The 16621-nt window shown below is 38.5% G+C and overlaps 1 protein-coding gene across 1 annotated transcript in view; it reads left to right on the forward strand.

The window, feature by feature from the left end:
* The window catches only part of LOC127538764 (WD repeat-containing protein 70-like), a 36662-nt gene extending 23102 nt beyond the window's left edge, over positions 1–13560 (forward strand). The window contains exon 2 of the mRNA XM_051962504.1: positions 9395–13560. Within this exon, the coding sequence (XP_051818464.1) occupies positions 9395–11304 (1910 nt within the window). The 3' untranslated portion in view covers positions 11305–13560. The remainder of the gene's footprint in view (positions 1–9394) is intronic.
* The last annotated feature ends 3061 nt before the right edge of the window (positions 13561–16621 follow it).

Consider the following 16621-nt stretch of genomic DNA (forward strand, 5'->3'; position numbering starts at 1 on the left):
TTAGAAAAGCTCCTTCTTAAAGAGGAAAGGGAAAGACAGAAGAGGGTCCTTTTCTCTCATTCACAGAAACAGATTTGAATTACATTCAGGATTCAAAAGAAAGGAAGTCTGTGATTAACAGAGAACAAAGGTTAATATTTTTTTTTATTAGATTGAGGGCTAATAAATATTTCTTCACTATAAAGACATATAAAATAGCTGCAATGAGTCATTTTAAAATAATGCCATCACTTGAAATTAGGGCTCATTATTGAAGGATTGCATAGGGATTAGCAGAACCGCAAGGGAAGGAAAATGAAGAGGGATAAAATTTGATGGCAATTTGGGAAGAAAAGGATCAGGGCTTGCCAGGTGGGTGGTGAAGAAAACATGATCAAGAAAACAACAGATGCAATAACTATAGTATGGTATAGGCAAACAACACAGAAGAGACATTCATCGATCAAGAAAATTAATTAAGCATTTACTGTGGGCCAATCACCATTCTAGGCTGATAAGGAGTGAGTGTACAATTTTGAAACAGTCCCGTCCATCCAGTAACTTCTCAGATCAATGTGTTGACCAATTTGACTCCAGATGACTTGATGAAATTTACTTTTCTCTTCTAGCTGGGAGGTGGTAGACTACAGATGTCAAATAAGGCATATTGTCTTAGGCAAGATCAATGTGTCATTTTGCCAGTGAAGAATGGTTTTGGGGAATGACAGTATTATAAAAGTAAGCTTCAATAAAATACTAAAGGAAAAGTTCAGGAAAAGAGAGGATTTAAGGATGGATGTGAAAATTAACTTCAAGTATGTGAAGGACTGTCATCTAGAAGAGGGTTTATACTTGTTTTATTCTATGCCAGAAGATGGAATTAGGATCAATGGGTGGAGGCTGCAGAGGCTTCATGTAAGAAAAGACATCTTATATCTTTTATGCAATACAATAATTGTGGAAATATATATAGAAGAATTGTACATGTTTAACATATATTGGATGACTTGCCATCTAGAGGAGGGGATGAAGAGAAGGGAGGGAAAAGTTTTGGAACACAAGGTTTTGCAAGGGTGAATGTGAAAATTATCCATGCATGTGTTTTGAAAACAAAAAGTGTTAATATATATATATGTGTGTGTGTGTGTGTGTGTGTATCATATATATGTATAATAATCAGCAATATATATATATATATTTTTTTTTTGCTGATGCAATTGGGGTTAAGTGACTTGCTCAGGATCACACAACTAGGATGTGTTAAGTGTCTGAGGCCACATTTGAACTCAGGTCCTCCTGACTTCAGGGCTGGTGCTCTATCCACTGCACTACCTCGCTACCCCAACAAAAAAAAATAATTTTTTTTTAAAAGACATCTTAGTTATTGGAGCTTTCTGATTTAATTTGGTACAAGGAGAGGGAATGGCAAGGGGAGTCAATGGGAAGTGACTGATATTAAAAAGGGAGGGGGGAAGCTCCACTAAAGCATTTTAAAGTTAAACAAAATAGAGCTGTCAGAGTGGTGAATAGATTACTGTATTTGGAGTCAGGGAACTGTTGTTGATCAGTCATGTCCAATTCTTCTTGATCCCATTTGGGGTTTTCTTGGCAGAGACATTGAAGTGGTTTGCCATTTCCTTCCCCAGTGCATTTTATAGGAGAGAAAACTGAGATTAAGTAATTTGCCCAAGAACACAAGCTAGTAAGTGCCTGAGGCCAGATTTGAACTCATGAAGATGAATCTTCTTGATTTCAAGCCCAGTGATCAATTCACTGTAATAATTAGCTGCCCAGAGACCTGGGTTCAAAACCTGCCTCAGACTTGTGTCAACTATGTGACCTCTCTAGGCCATAATTTTCTCATTTATAACATGAAGGGGTTGGACCAAATGTCTTCTGAGATCTCTGTAACCTCCACATCCATGACCTTCTATTTGAAAATGGAGCTATGTCAAAGTGGTGAGTTCCCCTTCTTTCTCTGGTGGTCTTCAGGCGTAGGTATGATGACCCAAAAAGTGGTTGATTGATTTACCCAGAGTCACATGGCTAAAAAATGTCAAAGGAACAATGATAATAGTCAATATTTTATATAGTATTTACTCCGGGCAGCTGGGGGCACCGTAATGCATAGAACAAGAAGACTTATATCCTTCATCTGAGTTCAAATTCAGCTTCAGACACTTTACTAGCTGTGTTATCCTGGACAAATCACTTAACCCTGTTTGCCTCAGTTTCCTCATCTGTAAAATAGGCTGGAGAAGGAAATGGCCAATCACTCCACTAACTTTGCCAAGAAAACCCCAAATGGAGTCAAGGAGAGGCAGACATGACGGAACAACAGCAATGTTTCAGGCACTGTACCAAGTGCTTTTCAATGATCGCATTTGATTCTCACTACAAACTGGGAGATAGATGCTTTTCTTATTTCCATTTTATAGATAAGGAAACTGAGGCAAACAAATGACTTACCCCGGGTGACAACTAATAAAATGTCTGAGGTTGGATTTGAACTCAGGTCCTCCTGACTCCATGTTTGACACTATCCATTGCACTACCTAGCTGCTTTATTGGTAGAATTTGAATCCAGTCTTTCTGATTCCATCTCCCTGAAGCTTATCTTGATGCTTATGCTCACATGGCCTAAATTTACTATCGAAGAATTTATCTAAAATGAGAAGCCACTTGGATAGTGTGACAATAGAAATAGATTTGTCCATAAATATATGGGTTCCAGACCCACCCAGAGGTGACTGTGGGCAATTAACTTAACCCTCAATTTTAAACTAATTGCCTCTTGGTGCCACAGGTGACACTTTAAATTGCAAAGTTGGTAGCAATCTGTTTTGTGAGAGTTTCTACTCCAAGAACTGCCAGTGAAATCATCTGTCTGATCCAATCTTAAAAGAAAACCAAGAAAAGGTATCAAAAAGACAAAAATCCCTTCAAGATCTCAAAGATGAAGCAATTTGCATGACACACATATATGGCTATATTTGTGTATATCTTGCTTTTTCCCCTTGACTAACAAAATCTTTTCTAATACTGGAAATACTGGATTTACAGGCAAATAATAAATGTATATTAAATATTATTTATTGTAAAAATCTGTATAAAAAGTGAATTCCTAACATATCACCTAAAAATTCCCCCAAATATCAGTGATGAGACACATGGCTCAGCTCATCAATAGAAATTATTCTTTACCAGGGCATTGTTATTCAGGTTGTTGATTCCTTTAATGAAATTTAAATCTTGAAAAGTGCCACATATTACTGGCTATGCAAAGGCACCTTTTATGTCTCTTTATGTTGTGGAAGTGACCCTGGGTTCTTAATTATTATTCCATCAGAGTACAAGCTCCAGTAGGTCTTACCAATCAGGAAAGCTACTAAGTATTAGATCAGACCACAGGATCAGACTAGGTAAAAGTACATCAACAGAAGGTTGGCCAGCTATTGATGGTTTTTGTTTTTCACCCCAGAAATTCACAAATGCTATCTAATTAGACTTAGAATTATGGGATGGATCAGTCAAATTGAATCCAAATACATTTTAAGTACCTTTTATGAGCAAAATATCATGGCAGAAATAAATTGCAGGAGAAAATGAAGTTTTCAATCATCTTAACTTATGATTATAAGTTTGTCAAATGTTTTGGTTTAAAACAGCAAAGAATGCAAGCTCTCAGTCTTATTTAATGTGTTCTAGAATGATATATGATGGCTCAGTGAATAAAATACTGAGCTTGGAGCCAGGAAAACTCACCTTCCTGAGTTCAAATCTGATCTCAGAAACTTACTATTTGTGTGCTCCTGGGCAAGTCACTTAATCCTTTTTACCTCAGTTTCCTCATCTATAAAATGAGATAGAGAAGAAATGAAAAACCATTCAAGTATGTTTACCAAGAAAACTCCAAATGGGGTCACAGAAAGCTGGGAATGCTTGAAAATTATTAAATCATAACAGCAATAGACTTCTGCATGAGAATTCCCCTGAAAAAAACTAGATAACACTGAATAAATACTTCAGTATCCCCTAAATCAGCCATATCAGGCTGCCCCATATATGTTGTTTATAGACAGTTCTTGGAATATTTTCTCCATCATTAAATTCTAACTAATTTGAGAGCAGAAAATTTTTTTTGCCTTTGTATCTCTAGTATACAATGCCTAGCACATAGTGCATGCTTAATAAATGCTTGTTGACTTGATTTGACTTTAAGAAAGTATTTTATGAGATTCCATCTTTGCTACCATACTTTGCTTTGAATCTTCTATCAAGGGAGTAAAGCCCTTGTGATTGAACTTAATTCAGAGAATCTTAGCAGGTGAAAGGCAAAAACTTCTCTCTAAAAAACCAAAAAGAAATAATAATATAGCCACAGTACTACCATGTCAGGTGTGGATATTGTTTGGACCAATGGCTTCAGGAGGATGATATCTTGACTTGCAAGTGAATTGGATTTAAGTGAGTCAGAGCTGTACAGAGTCATCAGCCTCAGTTTCTCCTCCATAAGAGAACATAATTCAGGATGACTGGTGATGGCTCAGCCAGTTATGGATGCAGATACTAGCACAGTGTATCTGAGTCTTTGAAATGGATTTAGTAAGACTGGAGTTTTAAGGGAACAAGAACTTATTACGTGCCAAGCACTGTATAAATCTTTTTTTTTTTATTTGAATCTTACAAAACCCTTGGGAGATAGGTGCAATTATTATCCCCTTTTTACATTTGAGGAAACTGAGGCAGATAGAAATTAAGTGACTTGCTTAGGGTCACACAACTAATGAGTGTTTGAACTCAAGACTTCTTGGCTTGAGGAACAGCACTCTATTGTATTACCTAGCTCTGTGACCTTATATTTTTTGCAGGAATCAGTTTTTTTCTCATTAAAATTAGAAATTGAGCTCATGACCTCTAATTCTGCTAGATCTCTGATCTTATCTTCACTTTCTCTGGGGCCCTTCAATAAAGAACACCTGCTAATTTGCATAAGTTAATTAAATGAGCCTAGAGCAATGAAGTGAAGAAAAGTAGTTGTAGAGAGTGAAAAAAGTGAAAGTTAATGATACCGTTTGCAAATTCTCTTCCTTGCCTAGCATTTTGGGTAATCCCAAGATCATTTAAATAAATAAACCTTGGTCCTTACGATCAGTGTGTGACTCACTGTTCCCAGTGAAGTATAATCTGGGACCTGTTAGATTCCATAAAGTGAATTTGCACTTCTTCCTTTCAACCTCCTACCAGGTTCCCACAGGAAACTCCCATCTCCAATTGATCTGGCAATCACTTTGATCTGGGAAACAGTCACCATCCCTTATTGATTTGGAAATTAGTCCCTAATTGCTCCCTAGCCCCAAACCATAGAAGGCTAAATAAAAAATAAGACACAGTACCCAACTATCTTCCTAACCAGGAAGTGGCCTACTGAGAGAAATAGTTTCTCGGTGAAATAAACCCATTTTTGCCCAAAACCTCGCTTTCAGACTGGGACCCCCCATTGCTATTAGGCTATCTCTCATCCCTCAACTCAGGGTTCTGGGCCAAGTAACTACTCACAGTTGTTGTCTCTCAAATCAACATGGCCTGATAGATAAAGAGTTAGCATTGTAAGGAGAGAGATACAAATTCAAGTCTGACTTCTCACATTTTTTGGCTGTATGACCCTGGGCAAAACAATAAATCTTTTAGGGGCTTAGACAACTTTCTAAGACTCTTAAGTTGAAGAGAAGATGCAAGAACTGTATCAGAAGAGGGAGTTTTCTGTCTTCTGGGAATTAATTCCCTTTTCCTGTGAATTCATAGATCTAGTCCCTATCCTCTTAGACTTAACCTGGTCTGGATAATACTGGGCCACAGATGCAGGGTGGAAATGGGCACTGCATCATTCAGAATTCTGAAGTCTTTTCTCTTTTTTTAATAGAGCACAGTTTTTATTTCATGCCACAGAAGAGGAGGAGATAGTAGGAAATACACAAGGTTCTCAGAATGATCCATAACCTCTTCTCAAGAAAAACAACAACAAAAACAAAAACCAAGCTAGACTTTACAAAGAAATCTCTTTCTCTTCTCCTGGATTCTCACAGTCCCTTTAAGACTCCCAATGAAACCCTGTGGTTCATATTTTCCCCACTCCCAAAATGAATAATGAACATAATTTAAGGCATCTACCATTCCCCGTCTGGCAGAGAAATATTTCACAATTGTTTTCCTTTACATTATCATGGTGGTCAACAAAAAAATTGTTCTTCTGGTCCTGCTTATTTCATTCTGTATCAGTTTAACCTTTTCAGATCGCTCTTTATCATTTCTTACAGAACAATTCTACTTTAGGGTGTTAAAATTTTGTCCAGGCATCTCTCAGTTGATGTACTAATTGCGTCTTTATAATAGGTCTATGAAGTAGGTTTAATGGATGAGGTGCCTGAGTCTCAGAGAAGTTAAATAAGTTATTCATAACCACTTGTCTGATAAGTATTTGATCCAGGTTTCTTCACACTCAGCTAAATCCTTCTAGGATGGAGATCAACACCCTTCTGAATCCTCAAGATCTAGTGAAGTGCCATATCTATAGCAGACATTCAATGAGGATTATATTAGGGACTATATCTGAAAACAACAGAATAGGGAAACTCCTTCTGCTGAGGACCACACCCTCTCCGTACCGTATAGTCATGAGAGAGCTGCCTAGAGTCCAGCTTCTTTTTATTCATTTTTTAATTTATTTACTACATTTAGTAGATTTTTCCAATTACATATAAAGATAACTATCAACATTCATTTTTGTAAGATTGTGAATTCCAGATTTTTATTCCTCCTTCTTTTCCCTTCCTCTTCCCCAAGACAGGAAGCAATCTGATATAGGTTATATGTGTACAATCATTTAAAACATATTTCCATATTAGTCACGTTGTGAAAGAAGAATCAGAACAAAAGGGAAAAAATCACGAGAAAGAACAAATAAACAAACAAAAAAGTGAAAATAATATGCTTTGATCTGTATTCAGTTTCCATAGTTCTTTCTCTGATTGTAGATGGCATTTCCCATCACAAATCTATTGGAATTGCTGAGAAGAATAAAGTCTATCATAGTTGATCATTATACAATGTTGCTGCCACTGTGTACAATGTTCTCCTGGTTCTGCTCATTTCACTCAACATCAGTTCCTGTGAGTCTTTCCAGGCTTTTCTGAAATCTGCCTGCTTATCATTTCTTATAAAACAATAGTATTCTATTATATTTATATGCCATAAGTTATTCAGCCATTCCGTAATTGATGGGCATTCCCTAATTTCCGATTATTTGCCACTACAAAAAGAACTGCTTTCTTATGATATCTTTATGATATAGTCCTAGTAGAGATATTGCTGGATTAAAGAGTATGTGCAAATTTTTAGCCCTTTACACGTAGTTCCAAACTGCTCTCCAAAATGGTTGGATCAGTTGACAACTCCACCAATAGTCTGCACCTTTTAGTCTTAAGAGAGTTGCCTAGTTCTCTTCAACAATGAGATGATTCAAACCAATTCCAAATGTTCAGTGATGAAGAGAGCCATATACATCCAGAGAGAGGACAGTGGTAACTGAGTGTGGACCACAACATAGCATTTTCATTCTTTCAGTTGTTAGCTTGCATTTTATTTTGCTTCTCTTTTTTTCTTATGCGGCACAATAATTGTATAAATATGTATGTGTATATATATATATATAGGATTTAACATAAAAAAAGAATCTAAATTTAAAAAGAGAGAGAATTGCCTAGAGAACTAAGAGAAGTTAATTGACTTGTAGCACAGTTAATAGTGTTAGAAGTGGGACTTAAACCCGGATTATCCTGAAATCAAGGCTAGCTCTCTATCCACTAAACCACCTTCCCTTTTAGCACCCCAAAAATCTTTTGAAAGAGAACATTCCCATTATGTCCTTCTCTCTGTGCCTTAGGTTCCTCATTGATAAAACAGGAATGATAAGGATATCTGTCATAATTACTTCACAGGACTTTTGTGATGCTCAAATGACATAATTGTCAGTATCATCAAACAATTTTCAGTTATTTCAGTCGTGTCTGAATCTTCATGATCCCATTTGGGGTTTTCTTGGCAAAGAAGCTGGACTGATTTTCAATTCCCTTCTCCAGCTCATTTTACAGACAAGGAAACTGAGGGAGACAGGATTAAGTGACTTGCCCAGTCTCACAGAACTAGTAAGAGTCTGAGACCAAATTTAAACTCACAGAGACAAGTCATCCTGCAAGGCCAGTGCTCTATCCATCGTGTCACCTAGCAACCAATTGTATGCAACAGATTGCATTTAATAATTATTGTCACCTTTTGCTGTTACAGAAGCTGTTGAATAGTTATGTGTTACAGAAGATTGAACAGTGGACTTGTAATTGGGAAGACTTGAGTCTGGTAGAGAGAGAGAAAAAGACAGAGACAGAGAGACAGAGAGACAAGGAGAGAGATAGACAGAGAAAAACAGAGAAAGGAGAGATACACAGACAGACAGACAAAGGGAGACAAAGAGAGATAGAAAGGGAGAAAGAAAAAAAGAGAAAGGGAAGAGGAGAAAAGAGAGATATGGAGAGACAGAAAGAAACAAAGATGGTATTGAATATTAAGGAGTAAATGTGAGGGAGAAAGGGAAGTCCCAAAGAGCTTATCCTGTTTTGGGGGTTTGGGAAGCAAGTTGGGCAAAGACAGACAATCTTCACTCTTTTAACTGACTGAAAAAGTTCTGAGTCCCAGTGTTGATTCCTATGGAATCTCTCAGCCATTTTGGAGCTGTAATGACCTGGCCTAGCTATTAAAATGACTGATTGGTATGGTTTTGGAAAATGCTATCTGCATCGAGAGAGAGAACTATGGAGACTAAATATGGATTGAAGCCTAGTATTTTCACCTTTTTTATTTGTTTCTTTGTTCTTTCTCATGGATTTTCTCCCTTTGGTCTGATTTTTCTTGCACAAGGTGAGAAATATGAGAAATGTGTTTAAAAGAATTGCACATATTTAACCTATTTCAGATTGCTTGGGGAGGAAGGAAGTTGTTAGAATCCTAGTGTTAACTCACTAGAGTTGATAGAAACAATGCTTAGGTAATCGGTTCACACATTAGAGTTCACACCTTTAAGAAATTTTATACATTAGAGATCACACATTAGAGTTCTCAAGTCCGGGAGATTCACAAGTTATACCTCCCATAATCCCACTCTTGGAGGGAGTCAACTTTTGAGTTCACACCTCTAAAAGAGCATAAAAAGGAGCTGAGTCAGTGGAGTCAGTCAGTTCCAAAGATTGACAGAGCCAGGATTCTGTCAGGAGATTAAGAACTGGAGATTCAGGGCAGGGAGCAGGGACGGCCTGGGATTGACAGATGTGTCCTAACAAAGTTCCATTCTCCCTCCCTTCCACAGGCACAGACGCGCCGACTGCCGATCCAGAGTTGGCTTCCACCATGGGTTTCACCGGATTTGGAAAGAAAGCAAGGACATTTGACTTGGAAGCCATGTTTGAGCAAACGCGAAGAACAGCTGTGGAAAGAAGTAGAAAAGTTTTGGAAGCCAGAGAGAAAGAGGAAGAACTGCAAAGAGAGAGAGAATTAAGAAGGCAACGTGAAGATGAGTCAATACCTTCAGGCTCAAGTTTAACCAGACATCCTTCTACCTCAGCTTCCAGTGACACAGAAAGCAGTGGAAGGGAAGATGGTTCAGATGAAGAATTAATTGGGCCTCCTTTGCCCCCCCAAACCACTCACATACAATCTGAAGATACAGATGAACTCATAGGTCCCCCTCTCCCACCTGGATACCAGAATAGTGATGATGATGACGATGATGACGATGATGAAATTAACCCTGTCAAAAAAATTCCTGATTCTCATGAAATCACTCTGCAACATGGCAGTAAAACAGTTTCTGCTTTAGGTCTGGACCCTTCTGGTGCCCGTTTGGTAACAGGAGGATTTGATTATAATGTTAAATTTTGGGATTTTGCAGGGATGGATGCTTCCCTTCAAGCTTTCCGATCTCTTCAACCTTGTGATTGCCATCAGATTAAATCACTACAATACAGCAGCACAGGAGATATGATTCTTGTGGTGTCTGGAAACTCTCAGGCCAAAGTGCTGGACAGAGATGGCTTCCTAGTAATGGAATGTGTCAAAGGAGACCAGTATATCGTGGACATGGCCAACACCAAGGGTCACACAGCAATGCTTAATGGTGGTTGCTGGCATCCCAAGATAAAGGAAGAATTTTTGACTTGTTCAAACGATGGGACTGTGAGAACCTGGGATGTGAACAATGATAAGAGACACAAAAGTGTGTTTAAACCAAGAACACTTCAGGGAAGAAAAGTAATTCCAACCGCTTGTACCTACAGTAGAGATGGGAAGCTCATTGCAGCTGGCTGCCAGGATGGAAGCATCCAGATCTGGGACAGAAATATGAGTGTTCATACCAAGTTCCACTGCAGGCAAGCTCATGATCCCGGTACAGATACTTCCTGTGTGACATTTTCCTATGATGGCACTGTCCTTGCCTCTCGGGGAGGGGATGATACTTTAAAGCTGTGGGACATCCGACAATTTAAGAAACCCCTTTTTTTTGCTTCAGATCTTCCTACCTTCTTCTCAATGACCGATTGCTGCTTCAGTCCAGATGATAAGCTTTTGGTCACTGGAACATCTGTTAAGAAGGGAGGTGGCAATGGCAGGCTTGTCTTTTTTGAGCGTCAGACGTTCCATAAAGTATATGAAATAGATGTCACCGATGCAAGTGTGGTACGCTGTCTGTGGCATCCCAAGATAAATCAGATCATGGTTGGAACCGGAAATGGATTGGCTAAAGTGTATTATGATCCCGACAAGAGTCAGAGGGGAGCAAAATTATGTGTAGTTAAAAACAAACGGAAGACTAGACAAGCTGAGATTTTAACCCAGGACTACATCATAACTCCTCATGCACTCCCTATGTTCCGTGAACCACGGCAACGAAGTACAAGGAAACAGTTGGAAAAAGATAGATTAGATCCTCTTAAGTCTCATAAACCTGAACCTCCAGTAGCAGGCCCAGGTCGCGGTGGTAGAGTTGGAACCCATGGAGGAACCTTGTCATCATACATAGTGAAAAACATTGCTCTGGATAAGACTGATGATAGCAACCCCCGGGAAGCCATTTTACGGCACGCAAAGGAAGCTGAGGATAACCCATACTGGGTTGCTCCAGCATATTCCAAGACTCAGCCTAAAATTATTTTTGCAGAAGTGGAATCTGAAGATGAAGAAACAAAGAATGAACCAGAATGGAAAAAACGTAAAATTTAAAGAATTCATTTTGAGGTCAGAAAGGAGTGGAAAGAGTCATAGTCAATTTTTTTCTTTTCTTTTTTTTTTTTTGCAAATAAATGAGTATATTGATTCCTAATATCAGTTTAAAAAAAAACCTGGAGATTAATTAATTTATTTGTTAATTTGTTAATTATTTTATTTATTAATTAAGTTGAAATAATTTGAAATTAGCTGGATTAAATAAATAATGTGAAATTAATTGAATTAGAATACATTAACAGCATACTTTTCAGATATGTACTCATAGGTACATGAGGTTGATACACTGCCAGAGATAGCTCAATGTTTGGGAGTCTCTGAAAGAAAATGTGTGAAAAGAGGTTTTATTCTGACTATCAAACTGATAGTCTGCAGAGTCATTGTGGTGATCTCATTTCTGTGTGCTTGTGAAATCTGGACAGTCTACCAACGCCATTTTAGGAAACTGTATCATTCCCATTGTTTCTATTGTTTTAAATTCTGAAGATCATTTGACAAGATAAAGTGCTGGTCACTGAGGTCCTTTCTGGAGCTCATCTACCAATCATTCAAACTCTACCATAGAGAGCACAACTTTGATGGACTGGCCATGTTGTTTGGAATATCAAATGGTATAGGTCGAGCGAATATAATAAAGATGACATTATATAATAAAAATGAAAGATAAAAATCGAGAAACTAATCTATTTATTTAGTGCTATACCAATCAAACTCCCAAGAAACTATTTTACTGACCTAGAAAAAATAACAAAATTCATCTGGAGGAACAAAAGGAATATCAAATGGACATTTGCTTGAAGGATTATTTTTTACAGAGTACTTATACAAGGGAAATGCTCACATGGAGATCAGAAGAAATGATGCAACGACACTCTCAGGTCTCTCTGAAGAACTTTGGAACTGATTGGGTGACATGGAGACACTGATAAAAGACCATCTAGCATGGAAGGTGCTAGGCTCTGGGAGCAAAGCAGAATGGCAGGAGCTCAAAATAAACACGAGAGGCGCAAAGTCAGAGCCATTTCCATGCCAAATATTCATGTGAGCCCAATTTGATTTGACCTTTCTAAGCTTGTACTGGCTACACTGATCATTGACCATTGATCAGCCACAGTTGGACACGCTGATCCTTGATACTAACATAGTGATGTCATCTTGGTCCTTTTTCAGAAGAAAGATCAACAATCAACTAACCAACTGATCTAACTTTCTGGACTTTATCACTTCTGCCAGTAGATAAAGCTTGTTCCCTTTTCCAGGGGACTAATTTCTCTAGTAACTGTATCCAAGAGGGAGAATTCTCTGCTATCTGCCTGGCTTAAGAGAATACATACTTAAAGTGAACCTACAGGCCAGTGTCCCCTTTTTGGAAACCTTTTTTTATCTGTAATTTCCCTAGCACCAGGCTTTACATATAAAATATGTCCCCAGGGGTACCAGAGAAACCATTGCCCCTGGAATCTTATAAATAAATCTCCAATGAGATGATTCAGGCCAGTTCCAAAGGCCTTGTGATGAAGAAAGCCATCTGTACCCAGGGAGAGGAAAGTGAGACCTAAATGTGGATCACAACATAGCATTCTTACTCTTTTTGTTGTTTGTTTACTTGTATTTTATTTTCTTTCTCATTTTTTCCCTTTTTGATTTGATTTTTCTTGTGCACTATGATAATTGTGGAAATATGAATGGAAGAATTGCACATGTTTAACATATATTGCATTAATTGCTGTCTAAGGGAGAGAATTTGGAACACAAGGTTTTGCAAGGATGAATGTTGAAAATTATCTATGCATATGTTTTGAAAATAAAAAGCTTTAATTTAAAAAATTTAAAAATAAATGGTTCTCTCTTTCACTCTCCAATCCCATGTATGCCCACAGTGGCTTCTTAGTGGTATGCTATCTAGGATCTTACTGGACTGGTCATAGGATTCCTGAGGATCAGAGAGCCAGATGTGAAAGTTACAGTGTGAATAGACCTCAGAAATCAGAAAATATCAAAAAATAGAACTTGGTTTATTGTTTTTTTTTAAATTGTCTAAACTTAAGAAAATGACAGACAAATAAGCAATAATGCAGATAAACTTAAAGGTATGCCATAAGTATATTGTTTTTGAAAGTCATTGATTAAACATTTACCAGCATATCCTCGAATCTATCCCACCCATTGCCTTAATATCGGGTCTCTATATGTATAGCAATACTTCCCATGGGGTCTAGGAGACTTAAGGATTAGAAAGACAGAGACAAAGAGAGAGAGGGAGAGAGAGAGAGAAGGGACAGAGATAGAGGGAGAGAGGGAGGGAGACAAATAGAGAAAGGAAGAGAGACAGAGGAAGGGAAAAAGGGAGAGAGAGGAAGACAAAGAAATGGAGGGAGAAAGAAAAGGGGAGAGAGGGAAGAGAGAAGAGAAAGAGACATGCAGAGAGGAGGGGGAAAAGACAGATCCAGAGAGAAAGAAAGGGAGGGAGGGAGGGAGGAGAGAGAGAGAGAGACAGAGAGAGAGAGAGAGAGAGAGAGAGAGAGAGAGAGAGAGAGAGAGAGAGAGAGAGAGAGAGAAGATGAAGGAGGAGGAGGAGGAGGGAGGGAGAGACAGAGACAGAGATACAGGAGAGAAGCTCATTCTTCTTTCTCAGATCATCTTCCATATCCATGGTTACACTTGGACAGCTAGGCAGGGCTTTTCAAATTATCCAGAATTGCTCCCCTGGAAGGAGAGGGGAGAAAGCCGTGTATTCCTCTCAGAGGAGGGAAAGATTGGCAGCTCTCCCTGGGGTGGAAAAGGACTTCAGAGACCATGTAGTTAAACTTCCTCCCCTCCCCCATTTTACAGACGAGGAAATGAAGCTCTAGAGAAGTTAATAAATACTTTTAAAATTTATTGAATTTGTGGATTGGCTTCCTTTGTTTCCACTGGAGAAAAACCATCATTCAGAGGAAAGGACTTTTACATTTTCCCCAGCACTCAAGTATCCCTTTTGATTCATTTATAAGAAGAAACCGCAATCTTTCTGGGAATTGTCATTCACTAAGCACTTACTGCAGAGGAAGATGAAAGCAGAACATAGAAAATAGCGGCCAGCCCAGAGGGGAGTGTGAGTCAGAGCTCAGAGGCCGAGGGCTTCAGGCAGCTGGAAGCAGAATCAACCTCCTTCTGCTTATTTCTGCATTACAATTAGTCCTGAAATGCTCCACTGGAGGCTGAGTCTGGGCCTCTTCCTGAGTTTACACTCCATATCTGAGTTTCTCTTGCGTTTTTGCTTCAAGGCTTCCTTTAATTTTCAGCTAAAATCCCACTTTCCATAGGAAGATTTTCTTCTTAATTCTAATTCTTTCCCTTTGTTGATTATCTCCAATTTATTCTGGTTATATCTTTATGATAATAGCTAACATATATTATTTTAATTTTTATTTATTTATACTATTTTCATATATATTATATTTACTTTTTATTTATTTATGCTATATTTTTATCTATATGGTACTTACTATGTGCCAGGTGCTATGTCACCTGTGGCTTCTCAATAATCTCACTTGGTCTTCACAATAACCTTGGGAAGTAGGTACTGTTATGTTCATTTCACAGATGAGGAAACTGAGGCAAACAAAGGTAAGTGTTTTGCCCAGGTTCACATAGCTAGGAAGTGTCTGAGGCCAAAATTTGAATTCAGGAAGACGACTCCAAGTCTGGTACCCTATCCATTACATAAAGCTACTCTATGCTGGCTGACCTACTGACTAATAAAGAAAAGACATCTTAGACCTCTCAAAAGGAGAGAAGGACCTGGGGTGGATTGGGGAACAGGGAGGTGATGATTAGGAGAAGGAAAAGGAAGCATTGAGGGCTAGTTTTTCCACACACTTCCCTTCCCCCCAACAAAAACCCTATGGTGCTTATAATACAACTATCATCACCATTGCTCCCAAGACATCCCTTTCTTCATGTCACCAAGGCAACCTGCTGAGACTGGCTGCCTGGCAACAGTGTCCAGTATCCCTCCCATCCCTCTCTTCTGGCTACCCTTTGCCCTTCTGTGATATTGCTTTCCTGTGTGGTTACTTTGATTTCCTCTGCCGTTCTAGTTGCTCCCTATCTCTACACCTGATTCTGCTGATCAGGATGTTGTTTTAATCAAATTGTATCAATATAAAATTCAGGATTCCAGAGCTGGCAGGAGTGAACTATTGTAGAAAAAGCCTTGATTCTCGAGTCAGCTTGTCTAGATTTGAGCTTCACCGTTCACACTTATTATCTCTATGACCTTGACCTTTATCTCCTGAGTCTCAGTTTCCCCAGCTGTCAGATAATGGCACTGCTCGATTGCCTCTGAGATTGTTCTGGGGCTAGATCTACGAGTCTCTGAAATCTTCCCAACTCAAATTTTTCCTCATTAAGAATCCACTTTTATACTGCAGTTAGCACAGTCCATGGTACATCATTAATGCTTGGTTGATTTTGTTCTTTTCAAAGAGAACCAAAATGACATCACTGTGTTAGAATTGAGTTAATTTGTGTCTGTAATTTGTGTCTGTGGCTGATCAGACCAGTCGGAGCTCGGAGTGCTCTGCCACAGATCTGGCACAAATAGTCCATATGAACATTTGATTTTGCATATCTCACATTTCTTTTGGGCTAATTCAATTCTGCTTTGCTCATAGAACCCAGCAACTTCTCTGATGGACATGCTAGACAGTCCTGTGCCAGTGTCTTCTGTGACATATAATCGATTCAGTTACTGACTGACCTCCCAAATCCATGCCTTGTTACTGTTCCTTCATTCCTCCTCTTCCTCCTCTTTCTTCTCTCCTTCCTCCTCCTCCTCCTCCTCCTCTTCCTCCTTCTTTTCCTCTTCCTCTTCCTCCTCTTCCTGCTTCTTCCTTTTTATTTTCAAAACATATGCACAGTTTTCAACATTCACCCTTGCAAAACCTTGTGCTCCAAATTTTTTTTCTCCTTCTCTTCCACTCCCTCCTTAGATGGGAAGTAATCTATGTTAAACATGTGCAATTCTTCTCTATATATTTTGACAATTATGCTGCATAAGAAAAATCAGATGAAAAAAGAAAAAAGAGAAAGAAAATAAAATGCAAGCAAACAACAACAAAAAGTGAAAATACTATATTGTGATCCACACTTATCCCCACAACCCTCTCTTTGAGAGCAGATGTACTGTTTCTTCATTTCAGTGCTCCAAGCATTATGTGACTGGTTCTGTGTGACTCCAGGGATACAAAGACAAAACATGGAGTCGTCCCTAACTTTAAAGACTTTGTAGTTATTTGTTCTTGTTCTCGAAAAGGTCCAATGGCATCGG

The sequence above is a fragment of the Antechinus flavipes genome, chromosome 5, assembly GCF_016432865.1.
Source record: "Antechinus flavipes isolate AdamAnt ecotype Samford, QLD, Australia chromosome 5, AdamAnt_v2, whole genome shotgun sequence".
Lineage (NCBI taxonomy): Eukaryota > Metazoa > Chordata > Mammalia > Dasyuromorphia > Dasyuridae > Antechinus > Antechinus flavipes.